The sequence below is a fragment of the Taudactylus pleione genome, unplaced genomic scaffold (assembly GCF_031769625.1).
Source record: "Taudactylus pleione unplaced genomic scaffold, aTauple2 ptg000135l, whole genome shotgun sequence".
Classification (NCBI taxonomy): domain Eukaryota; kingdom Metazoa; phylum Chordata; class Amphibia; order Anura; family Myobatrachidae; genus Taudactylus; species Taudactylus pleione.
The window spans coordinates 974,128-990,501 of NW_028284537.1; the positions used below are offsets into that span (position 1 = coordinate 974,128).

Here is a 16,374-nt window from a genome sequence, read left to right on the forward strand (position 1 = left end):
TGAAAAGCCATGTGTGAGAATTGAACTCATGACCACTATGCCATCATACTGCCCACAGTGGCCTATGTATAATGGGTGCAGGTTGTGCACCGCACACCCTACACCCGCGAGATAATCCATGCGGAAGAGCCTGTATCTGATTAAGGTGGCACCATCTTTCCTTTATATATTCAGAAAAATGGCGCGGCCAATGCAGACAGCAAAAACGCTGGCACTGTGTACAGCTGCTTCTTTGTTATGACATAAATGCGTAGCCCGGCTCCTAATAGTAAGGGTTGCAGCGTAGGGATACCCTCTTAATCGCAGGGTAAGGGTTGCAGCGTAGGGATACCCTCTTAATCGCAGGGTAAGGGTTGCAGCGTAGGGATACCCTCTTAATCGCAGGGTAAGGGTTGCAGCTTAGGGATACCCTCTTAATCGCAGGGCAAGGGTTGCAGCGTAGGGATACCCGCTTCATCGCAGAATTATGAGGGGAATAGATAAACGCAGTTAATCTTATTGGATTAAAATGTATTTTAAGATATGTCATATTCAATCAGGCGTGAGGTTTAGCGAGGTAAAAAACCTCACGCCCAATTTTGGATTATCGCGGGTATGCGTGCTCCCGATACCCGCGGTATCCAATTTTAAAAAAAGGGGGCGCAGAGTTTTTCAGAGTTGAAAACCCTGCAGCGCGTCAAAAAAATATGACACTTACCAACCCAGGGGCCTCTGCGGCTTTCTGGTGGCTTCCCCTCCATCTTGTCACTGGGGAGGGAGCTGCTGGGAGTCTCGGGGGCTGCTGGGAGGCTCTGGGGGCTACTGAGAGGCGCAAGGGCTGCTGGGAGATGTAGTTCTCTCTGCGCCAGCTATAGGGGGTTACACTCACTTCTGGAGGGGGGGGGGGGTCACAAACACCGGGGGTCACTCACACACACACATTTCTGCACTCACTCATAAACACTCACACACACTCACATACTCACCTTGCTGCAGGAGACCCGGCTCCCGACGCTGGAAGCAGTAGACGCCACATTGGAAGGTGAGTAATTAAGTCCCGCTGATTTTTCCTAAAATTAACGATCTTAAGGAAAAATCAGACTTGCTTTGGAGGAGCGAGAAATAGACGTGGTGATTTCTATAGATATCACTGCGTCCCATTTTCAGTCCCTTAATTGAATAACAAAACCCTGTGCCTGCGGAAAAAACCCAGCGCCTCTGGGTTTTTTAAAAAGCCCGTCCGCAATTGGATATTCCCCAAAGAGTGATTTAAATTCGGGCTTTACAGCAATATACCGAATCTAATAGAGTGAAATCGCCATTGAAATTAAAAATAGAAAAACTAAATATACATTACAAGCCCACTGAAACCTCTAATTTTGCAGCGTAATGGAAAAGCCAAGGTCCCCTAAGACCCTTGTCGATTGTACCAAAAGAGTAAACTAGGAAGATAAATATGATTTTCAAAATAAAGTTTAATTTGAATAACATGTTTAAAACAGAATTGAATAAAAAATATTATTGCTGTAGTCCAAAGGGAAATAAAATTATGTTCTACTTCTGTCTTGAGTTATTATATTCCAGTGAGGGGGTTACTCCAAAAAAATGTCATGGCTGCATGCTAGTGCTACCCACTACTAAAAAGTCTAAGAAAAGATTCCTTGTGACTCCCCTTTGCCGTGAGCCAATCACACTGGCCGCTTGTGATGGGCTGGTGCAGAGGGCAGTCCCAGGGACTCCCTGCTTTGACGATTAACAATGCTGAAGAATTCCAGAATTATTAAAGAGCTCAATTTAATGGGGTTTCAACTAGCAGCTCACAACTGGAGATACCATTGAAATGAATGGTCCATTGAATGAGTAAAGCTCTGATATTTACAGAGCAAAGTGCATTTTTTCAATGCGCAAAATTTACACATTTTCCTTAATTTAGAAATAAAATAACTGTTTGCCAGATTAACAATTTGGGGGGTAATTAATGGCTATTTTAGTTGATTTAAAACTACTACGTAAAATGGATCTTTTTACCCAGCCTTTTCATTTATATTTACAAACATTTATTTTTTGTGAATATGGAATTGCTGGTTCTAAGGGGTCTATTTACTAAGCAGTGTTAGGAGACAGAATGAAAAGTGATAAGGTACCAGCCAATCACCTTATCACTTTTCACTCTGTCTCCTAACACTGCTTAGTAACTAGACCCCTGAGTGTTTTCAAATAAAAAAATAGACCCATATTGCAGGACAGAATTAACCATGGCTCATGAGGGCAAAATCATTTCAATTGGATTTCAATTTGTTTGACAGATGTATACCATTATAAGCTGCTCTATAACACAACTGTATAATTTATCATATGTAATGGGGCTCTCCATTATAACTGCGTTATTATAAAAATTCTTAAAGAATTACATGTCAAGTGTTAACCATCTTCATAAGTGAATTGTATACTACCTAGTAAATTAAAATGGCTATTAGTTCCTAACTGGATTAAACAGTAATCATTAGAATCAGTAATTAGGTGAAATCATTTAATTTTATACTGGCTGGGATACCCGGAATTGCCCGGGTGAAGACTAGACCCTGAAGTACACCTGCAGCCTTTATTTGTTTACATCATCTTCGCCATGCATGCAAACAGTGGCGTACCTACCCTGGGTGCAAGTAGTGCGGCTGCTTTGGTGCTCCAGCTACCTCTGTGGCCTGCTCTGCCCCTGTACCCAGTCACAAACACAAGGTGGGCCGGTCCAGCCAGGGCCACCAAACGGGGCCTTGGTGTAAGCGGTGTGGATTTGATGTCGGCCCACCAGCTGATTACAGCTGGCACACCGGCAGGCAGACATGGAGAGACAGCACCGTGGGTCGCGCGGCAATCAGAGCTCGCGGACCGGCAGCCTATCAGCAGTGGCGTCTCCTGATTGGCTGCCAGTCCACGAGACCTGATTGGCTTGCGACCGGCGCCAGATTCAAATTGCGCCGGTGCTGTCTGTCCATGTCTGCCGCTGCCCGCCGATGCGCCAGCTGTAAGTAGCTGGCAGTCCACACCTGCTGGCTGCTGATTGCACACAGGGGGAGGCAAGAGGCAGCTGGAGGGACAATGAGTTGAGTTGCTTGGTGAGGGGCCAAAATGTGTAAGGGGCACTACTATTGTGTGAAATAATGTGTTACATGGGGCACTACTACTATGTGGCATAATCTGTAAAGGGTATTACTGCATGGGATAATGTGTAAGGGGCATTACTGTGTAGTGTAAAGGGCATTACTGTGTGGCATAATGTATAAGGGGCACTACTACTGCTTGGTATAATGTGTATAAGGGGTACTACTGTGTGGAATAACCTGAATGGGCTCTGTCTGGCATAACATGAATGAATGGGCTCTGTGTTGGGGCTAATGTTTGTGGGGGGGGGGGTGTTTACCTGGGGAGGGGGGCTTTTAAGATCTTGCTATGTGGCCCACAAAGTTCTAGTTACGCCCTTGCAAGCAAAGACGGAGGGCTGACTAATATATACGGTCACTTTAAAAAGTACTAAGGGTGGGATGTACTAAGCATCGCTTCCGCGATGTGGTACATCCCCCCTGTTTTCAGGTACATACCGTAGTACAGAGGGACTTCCGGGTTTAACACCCAGAAGTCTCTCTGGTGTCCTTCTGCACATGCGCCGCGGGGCGTGATGGGAAGGATCCGATCAGCAGAAAGTGCTTCTTTAAATTGTATTCCTCTGCGAAACAGAGGATCAGAAGAAATGGAACCCTGAATGTTCTATCAGTAGTAGGAGAAACAATATATTTATATTGCAGACAGGGGGCAGAATTTGCTCCTGAACCCATGAACCTTTGGTTATACCACAGTTTCGGGGCCCCTATCTGTCTGGACTGACTATTATTTTTCTAATAGCATTTTAAATATGTATATAATTTTCTTTTTGCCAAAACAGCCCAAACTGTTGTCGCGTGAGCTGCTGGACCTCGTGGCTTCGCACTTCAATCTGAAAGAAAAGGAATATTTTGGGATCTCGTTCTTGAATGATACGTAAGTAGCCGCTGACTCAAAATGTTGTGTTAGTTCCATTGAAAAATATAAGTAAAATACAATGTAGCCTAAATAGTAAATCAAGCCCTCTTTTGTATGAAAAATAACTGTGCATAAGGTTATATAAAATAACTATCACAACAGCGTATATGTAAAACCGACACTTCTCATTTAGTTTGCATGTAGATGGCGCTGTTGCAGTGGTTACAGAATAATGTTAACATATGGCAGGAACCGGAGTCACTGACTTCTCCCTGTGCTTAGCTATCACCACTCCCCCACTAACTGTGGGGCTTAATTGGTGGCACCTGTAGATGGCGGTGTAGGGATACATGCATTTCAATGACATGGTAGTATACTCCTGTATTATTTTACTGTTCCTGTATCCACTCTAAAATTATGTATATCTTCAATCACAGGAAGACCAACAGATTTTGAAGTTGTCTCCACTGTTATGTCAGGAAATACAGCAATTAGGGTTACCGTCAGGCTAAAGTACTGTACCTCCTGAGTGGTTAAACTCTCATGGAACGTACCACATTGGATCCTGCAGGGTGGACAGCGATTTGGGTCAATAAAATTCATCCATACCCCAACGTAAAAAAAACGAGTGCCGTTTCCTGCATCGGAGTAATATATATATATATATATCTTGTCAAAAAAAGTAGGCACTCCAGGGACGTATCCTTAGATATTTATTTATTTAATAAAAAAAGCTTAATAGACGTCTCTTTCTCTTGAGTTAACAGACCAGACGGTGGATAGTTAACAATGATGTGAAATTTTGTTTTACAATTTTGATAAATATGGAGCCACATCTGTTAATGCCACAATGTACTTTTGATTACTTCCTATATTATACTGCTAATGTTTTATGCTTTTGTTTGTACATAGAGCAGCTGCCGTGATCACAGTGATATCTATATTTTAGTATCCATTATAATTTGTTAAATATAATTGTCCTGGAACTGTTTACTGCACATAGGACCTCATTCAGAGCCGCTAGCAAAATGCGAGCGCTCGCTCTGAATGAGGGCGGCCGCTTCTCTGTAAAGCACCGGCCTCCTGGCCGCTCGCTTAGCTGTGGGTGACCACCCACAGCTTTAGCAAGCGGCCAGGTTGATGGTCGCGATGGTCAAGACTATCGCGACCATCAGGGCTTGCGACGAGAACCTTGTGGTAAGGGCTCATCTGCCGCAAGCCCCAGTGAGCTTTCAGCTCTAATAGAGCCGGAAGCTCACCACTGACATCACAAGTGATGTCAGGGGGGCTGCCCCCAAACGGCAGGCGTTCCTTCGGGAACGCCTCCGTTTGGCTAGCCACCCCACCCCATCCCGCCTACAAAACGGTGCGAGCTGTTGATCACCATCGACAGCCGCCCCTTTTGTAGTGAGCCCCGGGGCTTGCGCACGCCTCAACATCGACCCACTTGCGAGCGCTCAGCGCTTGCGAGCGGGTCTGAATGAGGCCCATAGGCCGGTATCCAATTACCTGCAAAAAAAATTAGTAAGTTTTCGGTGCCGATTTTCGGGTCTTTTTTACAAATCTTTTTTTCGTGGTATCCAATTAAACCCCGTTTCTTACATCCAAAAATATTTTGTTTTTCTCACAACAACATATAGGATCCGCAAGAAGTCGTGGACCTATGTATTTTCACTGCCTCAATCGGGAGAAAATGGCTTCTTATCATGGATTCGGTTTCACCTGCCTGAGGCAGGCGAGGCAAAATCCCTGATAAGTGCCTTCATCGGGGGTAATTGGATAGCCCCGGGCGTGGTAATTAGCTGTGGTAATTTACTGGGGCTAATTGGATACCGGCACCAGCCTTAATATCACAGTATTGAAATAGAATGAGCCATTGTATATTCTTGTGATAATACAGACGTGGACAAATTTATTGGTACTCTTCAACGAAAAAAAGGAGAACCCACATTTTTCTCTGAAATATTTTGAAAGTGACAAAAGTAATTGGCGTCCATCATTGTTTAGTCCAATCCGACTTTGATTTTTTGATGCAAATGAATATTATAAATATTAAAACAATCGAATGGCTTGGAGGAAAATGATGGGACCATTAACCTAACATTTTGTTACACAACCTTTAGAGACAATCACTGCAGTCAGCTATTTCTGTAGCTCTCAATAAGACTTCTGTGCCTGCCAGCAGGTAACTTGGCCCATTCATCCAGAGCAAACTGCTCCAGCTGTCTCAGGTTTGATGGGTGCCTTCTCCAGACTGCACGTTTCAGTTCTTTCCATAGATGTTCCATAGGATTCAGATCAGAGCTCATAGAAGGCCACTTCAGAATAGGTCGTTTTCCTTTGCATTTTTTCTACCATTAACTCCTTCCTTCTGTTTGATCGGAATCAGTATGTAATACCGGTGGCTGTTTAGCCGGCGGTTCAAATTCCGACATGAGAAGCCTAACAGCAGGAGATCCGACGCCAGGCTGGTAAGTACCCTAACCCTTTCATGTCCCCCACCTAACCCTAAACCTCCCTTAGGGGTGCCTAACCCTAAAACTCCAGGGTGGTGCCTAACCCTAAGTCGTCGTCCCCCGGGGGTGCCTAAACCTACATCCCCCCTTCCCACACCCTAAACCTAACCCTCACGGGGGGGTGCCTAACCCTAACCTACCCCCGGGGGTGCCTAACCCTCCACCCTAAGGGTGCCTAACCCTAGCCTTCCCCCCCAAAACCTAATCCTAACCCCGCTACACTCCCTAAACCTAACCCTCCCCCCCCCCCCTTCCTCCCATGGGGCTAACGCTAAGGATGCCCCGGTCTTACCTCCTTCGGGCTGTCGTCCTTTGGTGTTCTGGCGTCAGGATTCAGAAAGCGGCTGTATTTTGACGCCTATCTAAAGTCCCCCATCAAGTTTCTCGTGTCGGGATATAGACCGGCGGCATTTAGTCCGCCAGTCTATAAACTGCATCCCGTTTAATCTGTGGTCAATTTTCCTCTTCGAGCCACGTCCAGGGAGGTTGGCTACAGTCCCATGGAATTTAATTTCTTAATAGTATTTGCAACTGTAGTCACAGGAACATCAAGCTGCTCTGAGATGGTCTTATAGCCTTTACCTGTAACATGCTCGTCTATAATGTTCTTTCTGTTCTCCTCAGACAACTTTCTCATTTGCTTTCTGTGGTCCACACTGAACAAGGTTCTGTCTAAATAGGATGAATGACTGATTGGAAGATGGAAGATGTGTGTGAGGCTAATTAGAGAAATATTCAGGAGAAATGAAGCTTTGTTTCAATGAGCTGTAAGGGTACCAACAAATATGTCCACGTCTGTGTAAAACAAGGATGGGGAACCTTTTCTTCTACCGAGGAACATTTTGATATATATAACAATATTCGCGGGCCGGGTGCAGGCCACGTCCCCTCCGTGTGATGTTACAATCGCCGGTGATTACAGCAATGGGAGCTGTAAGGGCAGCGGAGTGACCATCTGAAGCATCCTCAGGACACTCCTGGCTGCACTGCTGCATAGATTCTGGCTGCAGGGTGTCATTCTAGGCACCCTGCTAACCAGATGAGGCTAGCAGAAAAAAAGCTCCAAGGGCCAGACCAAATGACTCCGCAGGCCTTATACGGCCCCCGGGCCTGAGGTTCCCCATCCCTGCTGTAAAACAAGACATGTTTGAGTGGAATAGGCCAGTACCCCATCCCTGACCTTACTCCGGGACCTCTGAAAATTTTATTTCCATAATTTTATTCTACCTTTCTCATCATATTCAGATATTTATGACACCAAAACATTTTCTCAATCCATGCCCCCCATGATAAGTCCAAAGGGTATATTTTAGGGGTTCCCAAACTCGGTCCACGAGGCACCCTAACAGTCCAGGTTTTAATTAGTCACCTGTGCTTAAGTGTGCATATCCTGAAAACCAGGACTATTAGGATGCCTTGAGGACCGAGTTTGGGAACCCCTGGTATATTTACTAATGGGCGCAATTCTGGCGGAATTGTCCGCTGTCCCCATACACTAGTATGGGGACAATTCATAAAGCTCCGAAAAGAATGTATTTTCGGAGCTTGATGAATTCTGTCCCAATACTAGTGTATGGGGACAGCGGGCCATTCCGCCAGAATTGCGCCCATTAGTAAATATACCATTCTTCAGATGGCATTTGCTCCCGATCCAGGCTCATAACCCTTTCGGTCGCTCCGCCCCTGTCTGGCTCCTTCTGCCGGACGTTAGGGCTCTTGTGTGCATACGTGACCTTTCGGAGCAGTGATGCCGCTCGCCGGGACAGCTTATTTTTGCATCAGCTGTCTCTGCGCTGGAGCAATGATGAATTGCATCCGGCGTCCGCAGCGAGTTAGAATGTTAATTAACATCATGAATAGACCCCTAAATCTTAATCAGATAGCTCTGGGTGAAACTTACTTATTAAGATTTTTTTTTTTACATTTTAGTTCTAATATACAGTTTATAATTAAACCAGTATCTAGTATATAATTTTAGATACAGACAGGACCTTATCAAGGAACTTCTGCTTCCTGGCCTGGCCCCTCCACCCCCAGCATATGTTACGTTATGATGTCACAGAAGAGGGGGCCGGGAGCAGGGAGCGGTGCACCTAGGGCATTGCAGGGTGTTGTTCCAGGAAACCTGCAAGCCAAATACTGGAACCACTGAGGCATCCCTGTGGCCTAGGCGCGGGCATCGCTGGGGCATACTTACCTACCCTCCCGATTTGGTCGGGAGCCTCCCGAAAATCGGGTGCTGCTCCCGACCTCCCGGGAAGGCAGGCAAGTCTCCCTGCTGCCGCCGACCCCTCCTGGCCCACCCCAATTGTTTGAAAAAACCCCGGCAGCGAAGGGGGGCGGTGACGTGATTCGTGTCATTTTGGCACCGCCCCCTGCATCACACTGCCTGTAATATTGGCAGTGTGTAGCGGGGCCGAAATGATGCGCTCACGTGGCTCCGCCCTCGCTCCGCCCACAAAACGTGTCATCTGGCTGCCCCCGCCCCCGTTTGCTGGCCACGCCCCCCCAGTAATGCCGATCTGGCTGCTCCCTCCCGGAAGGGGCAGCCAGATAGTCGGCAAGTATGCGCTGGGGAACCTCTAGTTATGGCTGTAGATACTAAAATAAGTAATGTCTTCAATCAATTAAGCAAAGAAAAAGTAATAATTACAACAAGGGGGAAAAATATGGTTAACAAGAATCTCATTAACTTCTGAGAAAATTACTTATGTTAGACTGTAGAATCTTTTACCCTGTTCCCAGTACAGCTCCATGCCGCCGACTCCGTGAAATCTACCAGACCTCTATTAATTTTTAACAAGCTTGATATTCTGGTCTCTATGAATAGAACGGAGTATGATGAATCAATTGGAAGCTAGGTCATATGGAAAATAACGACTCCATAATCACTTTTTTTTTTTTTTTTCAATAAATTAATTAACACAAATTAATGAGAGCAGGGTGCCTGGGCCGATTCTAATGCCCGTGTGCTCATACATTGTGCCAGCCGCGTTTCCTGCCATTGCTACAGATATGCAGGGGGGAAAAAACGAGTAGGGACTGGTTTAGGTTATCTTCCCTATACAGTACACAGCATTATTGTTTTAGGAAAGATTTTACTCTTGATAAACAAAACTGTAAGTGATTATTATGCGCTCACAGAACAATTTGTGCCTAAGTGATCATATTTTTAATACAAATAGCAGTAGCCTGTACGTGGCGGTGTACGTGGCGGTGTACGTGGCGGTGTGTTAGGCATCGCTATAGGGTGGGGTTTTCAGGCAGGAAGTTTAGCTTTGTGTTACGTTATCATTTGCTGCTATTACAGCACTTGACTTATCCCTGGAAAATGAATATTGTTGGCACCATTGAAGAAAGGGGGGGTGATATGTATTACCTCAATTCCCGACAGCGGCTGCCCGACAAAGGAGGAAATCCCGATCGTTCTAAAGGTAAGTATTTACTAACCTAACCCCCCTAACCCTAACCCTCCTTAGGGGTGTCTAACCCTAATCTCCCCCCTGTGCCTAACCCTAACCACCCCTCTAAGTGCCTAAACCTAACCCCCCCTTCCCCGCTGCCTAAACCTAAGTCCCCCGGGGGGGTGCCTAACCCTAACCTCCCCCCGGGGGTGCCTAACCCTAACCCTCCCTCCCCCTAGCCTAACCCTAACCTCCCAGGGGGGGTGGGCTTAACCCTAAATCCCCCCGGGAGCCCTAAACTTAATCCCACCCCCGCGCGGCTGTTCGCTGCTGCGCCCGGCATCCGCTCGATCGGGATGCTGGGCGCCGGTCTCCCGACATCGGGCAAATGACAGGCGTCTACATTTAGACGCCTGTCATTCGTCCCTAGTTGGGATAAAGCAGTCTGTCTGCATTTAGACCGCCGGCTTCCAGACTACATCCCGAAGAAAGAGGGCAAACAGAGTGGATTATTCGGATCACTGGATTCTGCTTCACTTATCGGTAACTGAGGGCTACTTAATATGATTGTATGTTAAATCAGAAGGGGGCCATGGGTTCTGAGATGGGGGTGGCGGGTACTGAATACCCAGGCCCGGACTTGTCTGGGGGACCCGTGCCAGCCATGGAAATAGAGGAGAAGGCGTCACAGTTAATTTGTTTGCCCAAGAGGGCTTGAACATGCTCACCTATAGCACGCCACCTGTGCCTGCAATATGTCTTGGCGGATCTGATAGGGCACAGCATAAAACATTTTTACTTCCTGATGAAGCCCAAGCTTAACTTTCTTTCCGCTTCAAATGAAATCGACACAGCCTTTTGTGGGTTTAAGTAACAAAGCAATATTTGTCCGGGATTTATTATGACTAAAAATCTGACATTTTAGTGATGTAGCTAGTAGGTAGGCACTGTGCCGGTCTGACGGGAATTTATAGGCAAATCTTAGAGATGATGGATAAAATCGCAGAGTCTTTTGGATTAAATTTCATTCCTCCAAGTGTTCACAGCCTTTTTTCGGGTAGTCTCCCACACCCCTGGAAGCGTGGGTTTATCTTCCGCATCACGCCCACTGACTAGTGAAGTGGGCAAAATGGGAGATAATACCGGGAATCACGAGTCTGTATGGAGGGGGCATGGCTAAAGTGACGCGAAAGGATGGGCCTAATGACGTGCAGAGTCAGGCCCCATTTTTTTAAGTTGTGTAAAATAATGCTATTTAGAACGGTCGTACAGATGATTATGATAAATATATTTATGATAAATAAGTATGATAAATAAATAAATGTTGACATGATTAAGCCAGAACAAAAAAAAAAAATGTTTTGTGGAAAAAAAAAAATCAGATACGCTTTTGATTTGGATTCAAAAAAATATTATCATATGTTCAATTAGGTTCTCCTTGACAGACTTATGGTTCATGAAAGGTCCCATTTGTGTTTTATGCTAATTGTTTTGCTCTATGAGATTAAATTAATTAAGGGATAGATTTTGGGAAAGGACGCACTAATAATTAAGCTGCATACACACACAACGATTTTGTTACCAACGATTTTCTGAACGATTTTATGAACGATTTTCTGTCAGATTATCTGTCAGATTTTTTTAAGTATAATTAACGATTTTTTTGAACTACAAACGATTTTTGCATATTCCCTTAATGAAAATCCTTCAGTTGGTGAGTCTGACTGAACTACAAACTACAAAAGTGAACGTGCATGAACGATAATCGTTCATCGTTTTAACTCAGAAAGTGAACGATTTTTACAACGATTGAACGATAAACGATATCGTTAATGATAATCGTTCAAAAAATCGTTGTGTGTGTATGCACCTTAAGTGTTGTTGGGATACTTAAGTACATTTTGGGTGCAATTCAATTAGGTGCAATGCTGAATATCCAGTTTGCACACCGGCTGCACTTACTGTGGCCTTTACATCACATATTTAGGGGCTGCAAACTAAAATGCACAATTTGAGTCTAAGATTGGTGGCAATTTAGGGTGCAATTGCCGACGTTACAATGCCGTTGTGATGGCAGATTAATTGACCCCTTACATTGCATTCTGTAACCTGATTATAAGTTTTAGGTGCAACCATTGTGCTCATGCTTCAAAACTGGGGACACATTAATGCTCGCTAAATAAAGTAGGACGAGCTTGAAGAACCTGCAGCCAATCACAGCTTTAGGATGCCACTAGCAGCACTGAGTATTTCAGCTCAGCCAACTCCTTTGTGTCTATGAGTAGACAAGTTTGAGATGGGAGGGGCTAGGCCAGCATGTCGCCAATCCGGGAATCTAAACACTAACAAAGCACAGATTACTGATATGAGGCTCCTGTAAGACCATCGTGCGGTATTTAATGAAAGTTCATGCGTCCATCTTGTTTCTCTTACAGAGGTCAATATGCCTGGCTGCAGTTAGAACAGAGAGTGCTTGACCATGATTTGCCAAAAAAATCTGGCCCGGTAACACTTTATTTTGTTGTAAGGTAAGTCACCTCTCTTTTCCTGTTTATATGAGTTGAGGCAAACAAATGTTAGAGCCATGGGAACATTTCTAAACCACGTATATTTGTATATACTGTTGTATTATTCAAAACAAATAGTAAAAAAAAAAAAAAAAATGGAAAAGAAAATACCATTTTGTGCCTGCAGGTGTCGCTGTTGTGTTCTTCGCACAGGGTTGTTGCTGCTGTCACATTGCCAGTGAAGCTTACAACCTGACCTTATTTCCACATTCCTTCCTATCCCTAGTTTATCCAATGCCAGCCACCGTTTTCCCCTTTAGCCAGTATGCAAGGAGTGAGGTGACTTAAAGCAAAAATATTGGAGCTAAAGGGGAGATGAGTACCCTGCCTCCCCCTATACCTTCCTTTTATGCGCTTATTGGCCCTCATTCAGAGCCGTACGCTCTGAGCAGAGCGCACGCTCTGCATGAGGGCCGGGCTCCATTTTCATGGAGCGTCCTCCTGGACGCTCGTATAGCTGTGGGTCACCACCCACAGGCTATACGAGCGTGCATTTTGATGGCCGCGATGGTCGTGACCATCGCGACCATCAAAATTGCGAGCCGGAGCCTGCGGTTGAGGTTTTCAACCGCAAGCTCCGGAGTGATTTTGGCTCTATCAGAGCCAAAATCACTCCCACTGACATCACTAGTGATGTCAGTGGGCCGGCTTCTGACGGGAGGCGTTCCCGTGGGAACGCCCCCGTCAGGGAGGCACGCCCCCGGCACGCCCACCAAAGGGGGCGTGCTGTCAATCAACATTGACAGCACGCCCCCTTTGATCGGACACAACGAGCAAAGGAAAGTCCTTCGCTCGTCGTGTCTGGCGCATGCGCACGACGGAGCTCCCTCCGTCGTGCGCATGCTCAGTGCAGACCATCGACCCACTTGCGAGCGGACAGCCGCTCGCGAGTGGGTCTGAATCAGGCCCATTGTCGCCGACATGCTTCTCAATCAATAACTGTAGGAGGAAGTACCCTGTGATTTTTCTTTGTATCTTGGTGTACTCCCTGCAGAGACTGTATAAGAATCACAGGTGCTGATTCAAAGTTGGGAGCTAAGCAAAAAGAAAGGAGCCAATTTGGACCTTGGCTAAACCATGTTGCAGGTGGTCAGGTGTAAAATATGCAGAGAGATTTAGCATTGACAGGGGCATATCTTAGCTAAACTCTTGTGCAGTGTAATACGTAATATAGCTGTCCAGCATTTGTGGGCTACATGCAACAGCAGCCAGTATTTTCCCCCGCATGCAGACACACTTTGCATTCCTTGCTATGCTGCAAAGTTCGTCCGGGTGCAAAGTTACTCCTTTTCCTAGCGTTGCTTCCAACTCTAAAGATGGATAAACACTGGGTTGTTATTTAGAGACGGACACAGGCCCGGATTCAGAGCCGGACGCTCTGAAAGAGTGCTCGCTCTGAATCAGGGCTTTTTTTTGTTGTTGCGGCCTCCTGGCCGCTCACATAGCTGTGGGTGACCACCCACAGCTATTGCTCGCGGCCAGGATGATGGTCGCGATGGTCAAGACCATCGCGACCATCGGGCTTGTGACGAGACCCTTGTGGTAGGGTCTCGTGGTCGCAAGCCCCAGAGAGCTTCCGGCTCTAATAGAGAGCCGGGAGCTCTCCCACTCACATCACTGGTGATGTCAGTGGGGCCGCGCACAAACGGCAGGCGTTCGCTTGGGAACGCCTCAGTTTGTGAAGCCACCCCCCCGCCACGCCTACAAAACGGGGCGAGCTGTCGATCAACATTGCCAGCCGCCCCTTTTGTAGTGAGCCACGGAGTGAGAAAATTTCTCTCTCGTTCCGGGGCTTGCGCACACGCAGTGCGGACGCTTCGCGTGCGCAGAGCCCACCATCGAGCCGCTTGCGAGCGCTCAAGCGCTTGCGAGCGGGTCTGAATCAGGCCCACAGTGCCAAAGAGCGATTGTTTGCTAATGCACATGTGCGAACGCCGCCCTGCTTACTGTCATACACAGGAACCACTCACAAAGTGAGTGACAGGTAATCAGCGTTTGGGAGAAGTAACGCGCAGAGAGGGGCCTGTCTGACCATTTAAACGCCATTTCATGGGTGTGCATAAGTTAGCCATTGCGATCTCCTTTGCTGCATGAGAGCTCTGTGTGTGCCATGAGAGATGCAGTGTTTGCGGCTGGTGGTCAGACTGGCTGCATGGTTGCCTGATCTTCATCGATGTTACCGATGTCTACACTATTGTACATTGTCGGACGGATATGAGAAAGCAACATCGGGCTTCCCTATGCTCGGGTAAGCTTTAGAAACATAAGCATATTTCCGCAGCTGCGTTCCATGCGAAATCGTAGCTGTGATTGCATTTTCAGTACATCTCTCAGTCAGGCCCACTATACGATGTGTACACCCAGCGACAGAACCATGCAATGTAACTGTACATCGCGCCCCGTACACACTGCACCATCCGGTGTACGACGACGCGGTGTATCGTTACATGCTGCATGTTGAAGCAATGTGTCGTTCCTTGCATCATCTCATCTGCGAACAATGGATTGGGCGTACCTACTGCACGATCTGTACGATCTATCATTCCGATTCGATACGGAACGATATATCGTGCGACGGATCGTATAGTGTGTACCCAGCTTTTAATCAGCCCCAAAATATCCAGCCGAGAAAGAACTGTGGATGGAAGGGAAGTAATCCGCAGTCTCAGATACTCCCGAGAGTTTTGCTACCCGAGAGCAGTTTCCACCTTGCATCATGGCAGACAGGGACGAATCCATGAATGGGCTCATTCGGCAACTATAGGGACGATTCCATGAATGGGCTTATTCACCAACTATAGGGACGATTCCATGAATGGGCTCATTCGGCAGCTATAGGGACAATTCCGTGAATGAGCTCATTCGGCAGCTATAGGGATGATTCCGTGAATGAGCTCATTCGGCAGCTATAGGGACGATTCCGTGAATGGGCTCATTCGGCAGCTATAGGGACAATTCCGTGAATGGGCTCATTCGGCAACTATAGGGACGATTCCATGAATGGGCTCATTCGGCAACTATAGGGTCAGATTCTATGAATGAGCTCATTTTGCAGCTATAGGGACGATTCCGTGAATGGGCTCATTCGGCAACTATGGGGACGATTCCATGAATGGGCTCATTCGGCAACTATAGGGTCAGATTCTATGAATGAGCTCATTTCGCAGCTATAGGGACGATTCCGTGAATGGGCTCATTCGGCAACTATAGGGACGATTCCATGAATGGGCTCATTCGGCAACTATAGGGTCAGATTCTATGAATGAGCTCATTTGGAAGCTATAGGGACGATTCCGTGAATGGGCTCATTCGGCAACTATAGGGACGATTCCATGAATGGGCTCATTCGGCAACTATAGGGTCAGATTCTATGAATGAGCTCATTCGGCAGCTATAGGGACGATTCCGTGAATGGGCTCATTCGGCAACTATAGGGACGATTCCATGAATGGGCTCATTCGGCAACTATAGGGTCAGATTCTATGAATGAGCTCATTTGGCAGCTATAGGGACGATTCCGTGAATGGGCTCATTCGGCAACTATTTTTTCCACACCGACTATGACGCCTTCACTCAATACAAGTGTTCTGCCTAATGGTCTGCACAGTGATATACATTGCGGCTTTTACCATACTATACCAATGTAGTAAATTATAGTGATGGCCTGGTTCTGAGCCTCACACTGCGGCTGCATTCACAATGCAGGTAATAAGCTAACAGAATGCTAATGGGTCTATAGGTATTTCTTCCAGTGTATTCATCACTGTTTTTCTGTTCTCATTTGCAGCCAACATCACTAGCATTTGGACTTACGCCTGCTCCATGCTGACTGCGGGAGGTCCATCTGAAATAAGGGCCTCCCCTTAGCGTATACGCGACTCAAAATAGGACGCA

The 16,374-nt window shown here is 46.5% G+C and overlaps 1 protein-coding gene across 1 annotated transcript in view; it reads left to right on the forward strand.

Moving 5' to 3' along the window:
• The window catches only part of LOC148522967 (FERM domain-containing protein 4B-like), a 67,496-nt gene that overhangs the window by 20,888 nt on the left and 30,234 nt on the right, over nucleotides 1–16,374 (forward strand). Inside the window, exons 3-4 of the mRNA XM_088473434.1 lie at nucleotides 3,917–4,011; nucleotides 12,349–12,441. Coding sequence (XP_088329560.1) covers nucleotides 3,917–4,011; nucleotides 12,349–12,441 — 188 coding nt within the window. The remainder of the gene's footprint in view (nucleotides 1–3,916; nucleotides 4,012–12,348; nucleotides 12,442–16,374) is intronic.